Below are 14294 nucleotides of genomic sequence, written 5' to 3'. Positions count from 1 at the left end.
CCTCCGTAGCGTAGCTCTGAGCAGCTCACGGCTCTGCTCCGCCGTTCTAAAAACAGCTTGCACCCACAATTAAAGGTAACAAACCTACTGCTATGACTATAGGGATTATGGCAATGGGCCAATTTGCCAAAATGTTGAACTATCCCTTTCAGTCTAAAGCGACGTGGGCTTGTTACTGGACGGTTGACGGTTCGATGCTCAGACCAGCAGGATTAAACCCGGATGAGGAGTTGCCCCTTCCTCATTACCAGCAGCGAGGTGCCCTGGAGAAAAGGTTTCCCCTGGTTTCCCCGGTCATTGGCCACTAAGTCCGACTGTGTTTGTACCGGGCAGCTCAGGAAACTGTTGGAGCGTCGCTCGGCTCTCGGTGAAACTTCCCAGAGGAAATTAAAGCGTAAAAACAAATAAAAGGTCTTAAACTTAAAAAGCTGTTTATTCCACTTTACCGAGCAAATGAGACAAAGCAGAACAAAATACTGGATCAGACACTGACATAAAATGTCACAAGTCTCATGAGTCGATTTCGATTTTTACATGGCCGGCATGTTTCCATCGAGGGCGGCAGCCACACAGAGAACTTCCTGCTGGGTTCACTCCTCCTGGCCTCCATTAACTTGTTGGACGTGGCAGCTCGACAGACTCGCAGGGGAAAAACAGGCCGATCTGTTTGATGTAAAGTGACAGGCGTGAAGAGAAGTATCGAGACCCTCGGCCATCAGTTCACCTCCGTTAGATTAGTTCCAGTTCCTCTGACAGCGGTGGACACAGCAAATCTTTTACCGCCGCTCAGCGTCTGAGTCACTGCCTCTGATCCCTCTGCTCTCTCTTCGGTCTAATCTTCGTGGCTAAAGGTCAGACCGTGTCTCGCTCTTTTCTGTTCCGCTGTCACCGGACACGTCTGTTAGTCAAGTGCTTATTAGCTCTGTAAAGATCAGGCTGCACCGGCCACCAGACCGACACTGATTCGCTCTCACTGCTGAGTTTTTCTCCTCGACCTGCCACTCCGCTCTGTCCACAGACCGTTTTCTGTGTTAACAAAAGCTGCTTAAATGATACCAGGGGTGAGAATAAATCCTCCACCACTGTGTTCTTCAGTCATCATAGACACTCACACACTGTGAATCTCAGCTGTGGCGACTGTAGACTTTGCTCATTTATTGGCCCGATCCTTTGTGCTGCAGCGTGGAACTGAGAACTGTCCAATCAGAGTGAGCGCTTGTTAGTTAAAGGAACTTGGGGCAGGATTTGTGAAATAATAAACATGCATTTTAATTAGGGGTGGGAATCTTTTACTATCTCACGATTCGATTCGATTCTGATTTTTGGGGCTACGATTTGATTCAAAATCGATTTTTGATTCAAAACGATTTGATTCCTAATGATTTCTGCTTCAGTCTGTCGGTGTGAAAGGATCCTCATGATCTACTCCAGTCTGCTTTACAAGACAGAATGACTAAAGTGTCTTTTTCACATTTATTGAGTTTTAAACATTTATCCATGCTTAGATGGAATTGTTGAAACTGTTGCATAAAAGCAATATCACATATTGCTTAAGTAACAAAATTAGAAGTGCCTCTTTATTTAAAAACATATAGTGCAGTTAAACACGCTGCCTTTTAAATTCTAAGGAAATGGAGGCCGACAGCTAGCAGAAGATTTGTTTCATATTTTTATTTTTTTAAATCGATTTTGGGACATTTTATATCGATTCTGAATCGTATTAAATGAGAATTGCGATTCTTATGTGAATCCATCTTTTGGCACACCCCTAATTTTAAGTTTATTAATGCTAATGGATGATGAAGCGTTTAAAACCACACATATCTCTCCGTTACCTTGAACGGGCTGTGTGTGTGCTGGATAATGTGCTGCAATTCGTGGTCCAAATTTCCTGCTCAGTCCTGCGAGGACAAGCGCAGTGGAACCAAACTAGTGATTCTGCTACAGCCAAAAAACGACCCACCACCACCACCACCACACAAATCCACTAAAAAGTATAAATATAATGTTACACTAGAATAAACATTGTTAGTTTACTTACTTCGTTGCTTGACATGATGCTGTTCACAGTTTACCAACGTCTTATTTCTTGGTCCTGCCGTAAGTTCCTTTAAAGACGTCCTGAAACAGCTCTGCAGTTCTACATGATTATGTGTTTCAGATAAAAACATGAAGATACTGTAGGGACGGACATGTCACAGATATTGATTACTGTCTACCGAAGCCAGTCATGATGAATGTATAAATGTAAAATTGTAAACGTAAAAATACTGATATGAGTTTTGCAAATCAAATAAATAATTAATATACATTTTCCATTTAAAAAGGTTGTAACATTGAGTTGTTACTGAGAACAACACATAGTAAATCAATACCCCTCACTATTTGTCACTGTGAAGAAATACACAGTTTAATTTTGTGAAAATGTAATGTTTTAAATATAGTGAATAGAACATTTTATCAACTTCACTGTGAGAAACGCTGCTCGAGCACAAACATGTGAAACTGCTGTCAGCTCCACACATTAGTGAGGATGTAGAGCACACACACACACACACAGAGTAGACCCTTCAACACTGTTATTAGAATATTTCAGATGAGTTGTGTTGATGAAGATAACACCAAACAAGCTCATTAAAAGTAATTGGGTGGCTCATTACTGTAAAAGAGTTCAGTTGTTGGAGCATTAAGTTGCTGCTCATTTCAGACTGTGTTAGAGATAAACCACTGACTATGTTCTGCCCACAGCGTGATGCCTGGTGGAAAGAGTTCATCCTCTGGGGAACATGAATGTGGTCTGTCTAGTAGCCTAGTTATCTGCAATTGACTATTATATATTATTTACTTTACATTATTGTAGTGTTTAATGTGTCTGAATTATGTCCTGGTTGTTTTTTATGTGGTAACAGAAATCTGTAAATTTAAATAGGAACTATGCTTTAATGAAGCAGCTTCAGAGTAACTGTGTTGGTTACGTAAATCAATAGTAGGGGAGAGCCGCCTCAATTGTAACGTTTTTCACTTTTCACTCTACTACACAGAGATCGTTTTACCTACATATGTCATATTTTCAGGCAAAGTACCAATACATGTCTGCTATCAAAAATGACTTAAAGTTTTTCAATTAATAAAAGAGGTCTTGAGTAATATAACTGAAAGCGGACTGTGTCCGATGTTACAACTGAAGCGCTGGTGCGTCTTGATTGTAACAGCGGGTTTGATAGGTTGTAACACTGCTAAAAAGTAGCATTAAACTCATCGTTTTCAGGTCAAATCAATTATATTTCATTCAGGGAACTGCTTAACGTTTCTTTAACACTAAGAATGTCCTATAAAAATATTGTATATTATTAAAACTTACCGAAAGTACAAGTTGGAGAGTTTGTGTGAATTCATTGATAGGAGAATGCATGCGAACACTTATGCTGCATTCGATTGCACTCGGAACTTTTTTTTTTTTCAGAAGCAGCGTTGCTCTTTCTCTTTCTCACTCTCTCCCTCTCCCTCAAATAGCTAATATCCTCCCCCAGCAGTACTTTTTGATTTTCGAAAGACATCCAAACAAACATCACCACTGTGGCCGCCATTTTTTCCGAGGTTGTGCAATGAAACGCATTTACCTCGGAAGTCGTAATTTCCAACGAGTGCAATTGAACGCAGCATTAAGAGTCCCATTCATAGCCTATACCTGCACTGACCCCTGTTGGGTCAAATAGCATCACCTCAAATCACTTCTTTTTTTACAGTGTATGCAAAAGAAAATCAGTCGGTTTGCACAAGTTTTATTGCAACAATAAGACTATAGGCCTACACCTCAGTGCATTAGAACATTATGTGCAGATCAGTCCTTTTCCTCTCCCGTTGGGGGGACATTGTGTAAAACAAACAAAAAACAAACAAAGAGCAAAATTATTCGAGCTGTGTTTGCAAATGTCTGCCGTTGTCATGATTGTAACATGCGTTACAAATGAGCCGCTCGGAGCACCGTCCATTTGGTGTTGTTTACAGAACACACCTACCAATAATTATGTGTTAAAACGATGCAAACCAGTGACTAACATATACATAAAGACACCCAAGCGGATTTTAGTCCTGTAACATTAAAGAAAAAATCTGTAGTCAAAAACTAATGTGGGAGTGAATTTTTCTTATTTTGCGAAAATCCAGCTTCTCCGACGATATCTCACCACAGCGTGGAGGAAAACACTTGCACTTTCCCAGGCATGTGTATTACGGTCCTCGTCACATCCTGACGTAATGACGTCACGATCGCATCGACCAATCAAGAGAAAACGTGAACGTTACAACCGTGACACGTTACAATTGAGGCGGCTCTCCCCTAACTAGTTCCAGGGAGAATGGAGCGTCTCTTGACTGAAAACCAACCTGGTAAGATCAGAGCCTCCGACCCGGTGTCCCAGCTCTCGTCTCCATGGCGACACCGCCACACAAACGTAACGCGCTAACCCGTAACCCGTAATCTCTTGTTTATGACAGATAAGACTACACAGATATACACATGGTAACATGGTAGATGATATATAACGTTATCCATAGATTGATTTCTAGCCGGCTTCGTTGAAAACAAATACACATGGAGGAGAGGAGGGAAAAGAGACCGGACTTGTATAGTTCCCCTCTATGTAACAACTTGAATGTGCAGCTATGCAAGAGGGTGCGTCCTCTTGCATCTCGGCAGACTCACATCCCCACAAAAAAAAAAAAAGAAGAGTCTTCCCCTCATGTCAGCACATGCCATTGAACAGATAAACATTGACCACTGGCATCAGTATTTTAGATAGATAGATAGATAGATAGATAGATAGATAGATAGATAGATAGATAGATAGATAGATAGATAGATAGATAGATAGATAGATAGATAGATAGATAGATAGATAGATAGATAGATAGATAGATAGATAGAACTCCTGATATACTCAGCGGTGATGGATAGATAAAAAGGACTAAATAGCACACATTTTGCCTCTCGTCTCTGCGGCACCATGACACAAACGCGCCCTGTAATCTCTGGTTCATGACAGATAAAACTACACAAATATACACATGGTAACACCGTATATGATATACAACGTTATCCACCGCTACATGACTTGATTTCTTGTCAACTTCATTGAAAACAGATGCACATGGCCGAGAGGAGGGTTAGAGAGACAGAGGAGAAGAGACTGGACTTGCATAGTTCCTCTTTAACTCACCTCATCATGAATCAACATGTTGATCACTATACTGGTGATAGATCAATGGATTTAATCAAAGAATTAGACAAAACGACATGAGGTCAGTTAGTTTTCAGTGCTACAGGATCCACAACTAGAAGAAGAAGAAGAGGAAGAGGAAGAAGAAGAAGAAGAGGAAGAGGTTAATGAGCTCAGTGACACAGTCGCTCCATCAGGTGCAGTGACGTGTGTCCGTGAGGCTTCAGGACACCGAGTGTATTTTAGTCTCTGTTGCGTGGACGGTGACGACATTGTTGTTGGCAGAGCTGCCATGGAAAGTCTGTCACTGCCCCCCCCCCTCCTTCCCCTCCTCCCCCACTCCCTCAATACCTTTGACCATGATGCAAGTCACAAAGGACCGCAGGCTGTGATTGGTCGAGGGACTCGGTGGCAGCGACATCACAACAGGAGTGTGGACGTTGTGTTACGTCAGATTCACCTGCTGCTCTGTGTTGGTGTCGTATTAGTGAACACAAACTTTCTTCTTCCTCTTCTGTTATTAAGCTTATATATAGGCTACTGTAGCTACAAACAGCATCTGCGTATGGAGCTCGTAACCACGGAAACCTCTGCATCTGCATCATCATCATCATCATCATCATCATCATCATCATCATCATCATCATCATCATCATCATCCATCAGCAGCTGGTGGATAAAAACACAGATGCTTTGTCTTTGTCTTCCTGAAAGTCAAGTGGCTTTTAAGCTGCTTTCACTGTGTTTGTTCTTTGCAGCTCGGTGACACACTCTCACACTGCTTGTGTATGTGTGTGTGTTTGTGTGTGTGTGTGTGTGTGTGTGTGTGTGTGTGTGTGTGTGTGTTTATGTGTGTTTGTTTGTGTGTGTGTGCGTGCACTCAGTGGGACGCCGGTCAGCAGCCTCCTCCAGCAGAATCCGTCCATCTGGTGTTTGAGCTCTGCGTCGTCTTTTTGGCCTGACAAAGCATTTTCCTATGCACATGCGTACACACACACACACACACACACACACAGCCTACTTTTTCAGTGTTTGAAGTGTCTCTATTGTGTAGCAGCCCATTCAATCAACCCCAGTTTATCTGTCCAGGCAGACGTTTCTCTTTACCCCCCCCCCCCCCTCTGTGTGCATGTTCTCCACCACAGCTTCTGAAGACTGAATCGTTGTCAGAACGAGACGAGGTGCTAACAGGATGAAACAGCAACACTCTGTGTATCAATCAGTGACCTTAACATTAACAGTGTTGTGTGTGTGTGTGTGTGTGTGTGTGTGTGTTGGATCAAAGCCCTTCGTTGTTGTTGTTGTTGATGCAGCTGAAATAGTGCTTCTTCCTTCAATAATTCAGTTCTGCTGTCATCGATCACCTTTTCTGATTCGCTGCAGGAAAAGATCCAGAATCAATCGACCGGAGGGAAGGGAAGGACACGGACATGAAGGGTTACAGCTGCATCATCCACATCTGTTCTGCCTCTGTATCATCTCAACAACAGCTGGATGATACAGCTGTGTAACAGTTGTGATGATGATGGTGGTGGTTAGGGGTGTAACGGTTCACCAAACCCACGGTTCGGTTCGATTTTCGGTTTTTGACTCACGGTTCGGTTCAGTTTCGGTTCGGTTTTTAAAAACATACTGAAAAACCTTTTGGAAAACCTCCAGAAAAAATGTCTGGATTTTATTAAAGGATTGTTGCATTGCAATATCAAGCACATGAACATGACTTAGCCTAAGTTATAGTAACTTAACCAAGTATAACACTTCTCTTTAGCGCCACAAATTGATTACGCTTTGTTTTCTCTCTCAACACAATATCGTTCCGTTCATTCATCTCCACACAGCGCTCATAGCTCTCTGTCATATTGTCGTTCACACGCACAAGCGCACATGCGTGACAGTGGTGCACGGTAAAAACGAAACTTAAGGAAATGAAACTCAAGGAAACAAAATATATTTTTAAAAAGTCACCCTTTGACCACTAAAAGTTCATAGATTTCTGAACTGACCATCTTCACTTGTAAACTAACTATTCAACTGTTTTACAGATGTTTGGACACAGACAAGTGAAATCTGTTATGTTGCATTGAGAAGAAGTGAAATATGAAATGCTTGTGGCTGCGTTGCATATTTTCAATTCACAAATAAAACAACAGTGTGTGTGTGTGTGTTTCTCAGAGGAATTATAAAAGAAAAGCTTAGTAATGTCGCTGTGTAACACTACACAAGATCCACAACTAGGCAAGGCAAGGCAAGGCAATTTTATTTGTATAGCCCGTTTTTACAAACAGTTTGTCTCAAAGGGCTTTACATGGCATCGTAACAACATCCTCTGTCCTTAGACCCTAAACTATGATTTATTTTTCCGTTATTGCTTCAGAATGGATTTCAAGACGAATCAATTTTCTCTATTCCAGTTTCTCAACGGAGCAGATTTAGCTCAGACTCAAAGGTCACACGGTCGAATTCATTTCTCAGCTCCAACGAAACCTCGTTCATCTCGCCCCAAACACGTGAAACCTTCAATCAATCAATCAATCAATCAATCAATTTGTTTATTTCGGGCATGTCAATTTAAATCATCATCATCACACTTCATCTTAGTTCAAATAATACAATACACATGGCCGAAAGGGAAAACGGGAGAAGCAAAAGCTGATCTAGTCCCACCCCCATTACCCACAGAATAAAAATCTTTATCATAATCTTTTCTTTTCTTTTGCTTTTTTACATTTTGATATAACATTCTTTTACTTATGACATTTTGACATAACGTGTTCCAGCAGTAGGTAGCATACAGAGCTGAAGTTTAGCTCTAGACAGTAGCTACATACAGATTACGTGTGTGTCTGCACATGTGTCCATATTTGTCCGTCATGAGTGAACAACAGTCTCATCTTGTAGCCTGGCATGTCACAAAGTCACAGAGTCACAGAATGGTCCAATCGACAGAGAGCAAAGTCCAGTGTACTAATTATTTGTTGGGATGGTGTGAGAGCCCTGACCTTCAGAACAAATCACTGTTTTCTCTCTTTTTCTCTCTTTCTCTGTGCAGGAGCGGGAGGTTGGTCTCCTCTCGGCTCAGACCGGTATCAGTGGTTGGACGTCGACCTGGGCGAGCGGACCAAGATCACCGCCGTGGCCACCCAGGGCCGCTACGGCAGCTCTGATTGGCTGTCGTCGTACCTGCTGATGTTCAGCGACACGGGACACAACTGGAGACAGTACAGACAGGAGGACAGTTTAGGGGTGAGTCCAGATCACAACAACATCCCATCATCACCCTGTGAGTCACACTGTTTTATTCTGTTGCTGTTGTGATGATTTTATTTCCCCCTCAGCAGAGATGGCAAAAGTACCCAGATTCTTTACTCGAGTAGAAGTAAAAGTACCTGTGTAAAAAACGACTTAAGTAAAAGTGAAAGTACTGATCCAAATATCTACTCAAGTAAAAGTAAAAAGTACAGGCTCTGAAATTTACTCAAAAGTATTATTAAAAGTAAAAAGTATTTCCATTGCACGATTCACTGCAAAGCAAATAACCACACGATAATTCATCTTGAATCCATTTCATCAATGTTATTGTTCACATAGCCTAAGTTTACCTGCCGGACACAAAATGTATCCTAATGTACTTCACTATGGTGAATCGTAGGCATTTGTATTGTACACAGAGGTGGCAAAAGTACTCATATTCTGTACTTAAAGCAGAAGTAAGCGATCCGGTGGTTTTGGCTAATGCTGCGTTCCAGGCAGGCTTTTGAAACAACACTTACGACTTTGTAGCGTTCCAGGCAACCCACTCGTGTTTCTCCGACCTGTTTTACCTGTGAAAGTCACTATAACGGCCACTCGTAACTTCTGACCCGTGAACTCGTACCAGATCGAACTGGTACCACTTCACAGGTCGGAAAAACACCAGTTACGAGTTGCCTTGAATGCACCATAACGTCTTGTCAGCCGATGGAGTTAGCAGCCCCCGCCCTCGTCATGGATCTATTGGTCCTCGTCCCTACGTCACCACATTCAGGCGCATCCCTTGGCTGCACACACAGAGAGGACTGCCCCTTTATGCCGTTCTCTCTCCTCATTGGATAAAACTTGTAGGATACGAGAAAAGTTTTCTCTTCGGCTCAGAGCAGAGCAGAGTGACTGACAGACCCGTGTTTCGATCCAAACACTCTATAGAAGTGATTGCTGTCGGAAGATACAACTATTTAAGACTTAGATTAACACAAAAATATCACTTACTTCTGCTTTAAGTAAAGGTAAGAAAGTACAGGCTCTGAAATGTACTTTCAAAGTAAAAGTAAAAAGTAAAAATGATTTTTTTGCCGTTAATGAAACCTACATCATTTGATAATTTTGTTAAACAAAAAAAGTTCAGACAGAATAATCCAGATTGAACTGACCAGATGACAGTGTTTCCCAACGTTTGGGCCGCCACAGACTCTCACAAAATAATAACAATAAGAATTTTTAAACAGCGTTTCACCACCTCTCATCTCTGCCAGTCAGTCCACCTGCCGTCTCTCTCGCACCACACGTACACGTACGCGCACACACGCGCGCACACGTACACACAGACACGGGCGCATGGACAGGTTGCGCTTTGCCGCTCGTAAACGATAAATGCGCTATATTGCGCAGATTGTACGGTGTTCAACCCCCCCGTCGGATAGTCCGACCACCATCGCTTCCTTCCTCCATGCTGCTGCCTCCATGTCGCTGCTGCAGTACAAGTTGGTAACTCGGTTCTCTCTCTACCGCCCCCCCACCCCCCCCTCCCTCCTCCCTCCCTCTTCTTCTCCCTCTTCCCCTCTCTAGTTCGTCACGTCTTTTACCGGTGCTTTTACGTTGTGTCAAAAAAAAAAGAAAAAAGTAACGAGCTTGTTTTTACAATGTAAGGAGTAGAAAGTACATATTTTTGCGTATAAATGTAGGGAGTAAAAGTAAAAAGTCGTCAGAAAAATAAATACTCAAGTAAAGTACAGATACCTGAAAAATCTACTTAAGTACAGTAACAAAGTATTTGTACTTTGTTACTTGCCACCTGTGCCCCTCAGGGATCAATGACATCATCACATCTCTGGTTTGTGTAGCCATGTTGTCGTGTCGTAGCTGAAGTTTGTGTCTCCGTGTGTTCGTCTTCATCATGACTTTATCTTTTCATCGTTTATTTAACAGGGACAGTGCACAGCTCTCAGCCGTACCAGAATTAGCTATCAGCTAAATTTCATCTGTAGTTCCTGGGCAGGAACAAATAACATGAATCTAACACAAAAGCACATACAAATATAAAAACATCATCACACAAGCAGCCTTTCAAACAACAACAATAACAAAGTACACACAATACAATACAACACAACACAGCACAACACAACAGCAAGAATAAAATGCAATGTAAGAGACAACAAAACAATGTTAAAGCAGAAGTAAGCGATATTTTTGTGTTTGATTTAAGCCATGATTTTATCTTAAATTTAAAAGCAGTAAATGTACTAATGTCTCTGATGTCGTTAGGTACTGAGTTCCAGTAATTAGTGGCTCTGACAGAAAAGGCCGATTTCTAATGGATGAACCTGAGCAGGATCTGCTGCTGCTGCTGCTGCTGCTGCTTGTTTCCACACATTTAAACTGTCTAGTATAAACACTGTGTTTATTACACATCTGCTCCATCATGAGACGTGGACAGAACAGAACCACTGTCCATCCGTCTCACGTTTCATGACACCTCAGTGACAGAAACTTTCTCAGATCAGGTACAAACTCTCACTTGGAGTCAAATAAAAACCAGAGTGGAAGTCAGAGGAAAAAGAGAAAGAGAGAGATCGGTCCTGTTTCTAGGGATGTCCCGATCCCATCACGTGATCGGAAATCGGGGTCGATCACGTGGTTTCAGACTCGATCGGAATCGGACGTTACATCCCGATCAGGAATCGGATATATTACATATCTACATGTCAGGGTTTTCCTATCTGTCTAAAGCGAAGACGGGCCGCATGGGGGGCGTTCAGATGTATCATCTTTTGCACTCTCAAACACATTACTTTTACTGTAGACGTTGGTCATGTGCGCTCATTACCCAAAGCGACGCGCATTCGGTGCAGCGTGCTTGTGTTTTGTGCATGGTCTGTGGCGCACAGCTCCATGGTGTGTGTGTGTGGCTGCGTCGTCGTGGACAAGTAACGATATGAAATGACGGCGCTTGCGAGAGTGTGAGAGACGATCGTGTCACCGTGTCAGCTCACTGTTTGTTTGTGTGTGTGTGGCTGCGTTGTTTCACTGCTGACTTCCAAGCAGCTTGTTGTTGATGTTTGAGCGCTACACACCTGCAGCAACAACAGTCACTGCAGCTTCTACTGAGAGCGAGTCCGACGTAACGCACGTGAGACCGACACACGGACCGACTGCGCAGATGTCGCGGACATTGTTAAACTTCTCATACTGTTGAATAAAAAACTACCGTTGTGTTGCGTGATGGCAGATACAGAACCAGGTATTTATTTAAAGTTAGAGAGGGAGAAGGAGCAAGGTGAGCTGGGTGAGGAAGGGGGAGGGAGGGAGAAGGAGCGGTGAGTGGGTGAGGGAGAGGGAGGGAGGTGAGGGAGGGGGGCGGGGGGGGCAGACAGGCAGGAGAGGGTGGGATCAGGGGAGAGAGGCTGGTGATTGAGAAAGACATGATAAGCTATTTTATTTTTGACCAAATGTTCTTGTTGTTGACTTATGGATAACGGCATTAATATTATACTGTGGAGCTACTGTGCTAATATACATTGAGAGTTTACAATACTGCAATAAATGTCATGGGCTTGTTATTGAGGTAGAGTATTATTGTGAGATTGTGATATTGTTACATCCCTAGTAGAGCACAAAGAACAGAAAAATAGTGGGATGATACAGTTGATCTACATTAAAAACTTTACTGCATTGCCAAAGTATCGGATCGAGACTCGGTATCGGCAGATACTCAAAATCAAATGACTCGGACTCGGACTCGGGGGCAAAAAAATGTGATCGGGACATCTCTACCTGTTTCCTCTCTCATCTTCTGCTGCTGGGGTTTAGGAATGCTGCTTATCTTTGCATCATTATTTTTTGCTTTTTGAGTCCTACATTCAGTCAGCAGCGAGGAAACCTCCAGCCCCACCCAGGAGTCTTTTGGGCTCCCTAGTAGTACAGTACAGTACCTTCCCCGATGGAGGCGCTCGTTTCGCCCCCATGGAAGTCATTCAGGGCCAGACCAATTAACCATCTAATTCCTTTTTTTTTTAGTAATTGATGTGAACTCCTTTTTTTGGTGCTTTCCATTACAGAGAAATCACATGAACTTCAAATGTGATTCACATGTGATTTTGCACATGGGAAACATGTGGTTTTGGCCCAATTTTATGTGAATCACCTGTGAATTCCCATATGAACCCATTTGAGAACATGTTTTACACATGTGCTCTACACAGTAACACATGTGGTTACATGTGATCAACATGTTTCACATGAGAATTCACATGTGATTCACATAAAATTGGGCCAAAACCACGTTTCCCATGTGCAAAATCACATGTGAAGTTCATATGGTTTTTGATCAACAGGAGAAAAACGTCATTCCTGTTGTGTGTCATGTTCATTCTGTTTGTGGTTTTATCTCCTTTCTATTAGTTTGTTCCACACAACACTGTAGGACTGACACAGGGCTTTTTGTGTAGCTACTTATTTATTTTATTTACATTTTCCAAAAGTTGTTCATGATAAAAAGTTGTGACTCCAATAAGTATTTTTTTGTCAGGTGTTTGAACCATATTTGAAGGATTATTGCAAAAACTTAAGGAATAACAGTGAAATGATCAGTTATCTGAATGTTTTCCTCACTAATATCAGTATCAGCCCCAACAATAATAATCTCAGTGGGACTTCACTGCAGCCAGGTCAGGTCAGCTGACTCTCTTCATCAGACTCCCACAGCGACGCCTGCATGTTTATTCTCACCAAATGCACTAAATAGCTCTCATTAAAGCCCATTAAGCCGTCACTACAGATGTAAGTCTGGACAGACATGAATGAAACCTGCAGCTCCACTGGTTCGGAGGGGGGGGGGCGCCACCCGACAAGGCTGCGATTGTAGTCGTTCCACACACGCTTCAGCACACAGACGCCTGAATACTAAGTACTTCTGATGTTGTTTGTGCAGCAAACACAGTGATAAGTGTTGCATGTTTGATTTCCTCACCTGCACGAGCACGCCCCCCCCCTGCTCTGAGTCTGAAACCAAATCAAATAGACATGGAGAAGGTGCAGCAGCAGCAGCAGCAGCAGCAGCATCTCTCCCCTTTTGTGTGGACATTTATTCATGTGGAAGCCTAATTTGTTCCAGTGCAGCAGCAGAGGAGCTTCTGATTAGACGCCAAGCTGAGGCAATTTCCTCGTACAGGGAGGATGCAGCTAATCTCAGCGCTGAGGATCTTCCTCTTCTGCCGGAGCAGAGAACGGCTTCTCACAGCTTAAAAACGTGTTGATCTGACACTCTACATAAATTCTGCACAATCCCAGGCAGATTTCAAAGTGTTTATGAACTCCTGTGTGTGTGTGTGTGTGTGTGTGTGTGTGTGTGTTAGTCAGCTGGGCTTACAGAGAGCGAGAGGGAGGAGCTGTGAGAGGAGAGCGCTGGTGGCAGAGCTGCTGGATCAACCACAACACGCTGCTTCCCTACTGGGAATCTGCTGCTCACAGGGTGAAGAGCAAGAGGCTGCGCTCCCATAAAGCCTCTTAGTTTAAAGAGTTGCTCCGAGTGATGAAATCCTACGAAAAAATCTCAGATTTATGACTTTTTCCAAGAATTTTCTTTCTTCACACACTGGAGACCGTGATTCTGGTGAAGCAAAGCGTCTCAGCTGCTTTAAGAGGTGAAATCCATCAGGAGCAGAGCGGAGGAGGTTGAAGAGAAGAGTTTCTGAAAGTAGAGAACATACAGTAGCTAGTGGTCGTGTTGCAGTCGGTCTTGGTCTCATTTTCAAGGTTTTGGTCTCGGTTGAGCTGGACTCTGCTGGACTAGTGATGTAATTCAATAACTTTAAAATGACT

The 14294-nt window shown here is 42.8% G+C and overlaps 1 protein-coding gene across 1 annotated transcript in view; it reads left to right on the top strand.

Moving 5' to 3' along the window:
• Positions 1–14294, top strand: part of LOC146970090 (contactin-associated protein-like 4) — a 209853-nt gene that overhangs the window by 80421 nt on the left and 115138 nt on the right. Inside the window, exon 4 of the mRNA XM_085804603.1 lies at positions 8269–8462. Within this exon, the coding sequence (XP_085660729.1) occupies positions 8269–8462 (194 nt within the window). The remainder of the gene's footprint in view (positions 1–8268; positions 8463–14294) is intronic.

The sequence above is a fragment of the Trachurus japonicus genome, chromosome 17 (assembly GCF_045865225.1).
Source record: "Trachurus japonicus isolate A0001 chromosome 17, Traja_1.0".
NCBI lineage: Eukaryota > Metazoa > Chordata > Actinopteri > Carangiformes > Carangidae > Trachurus > Trachurus japonicus.
The sequence above is the reverse complement of the archived record's forward strand: the minus strand, read 5'-3'. Positions and strand labels throughout refer to the sequence as shown.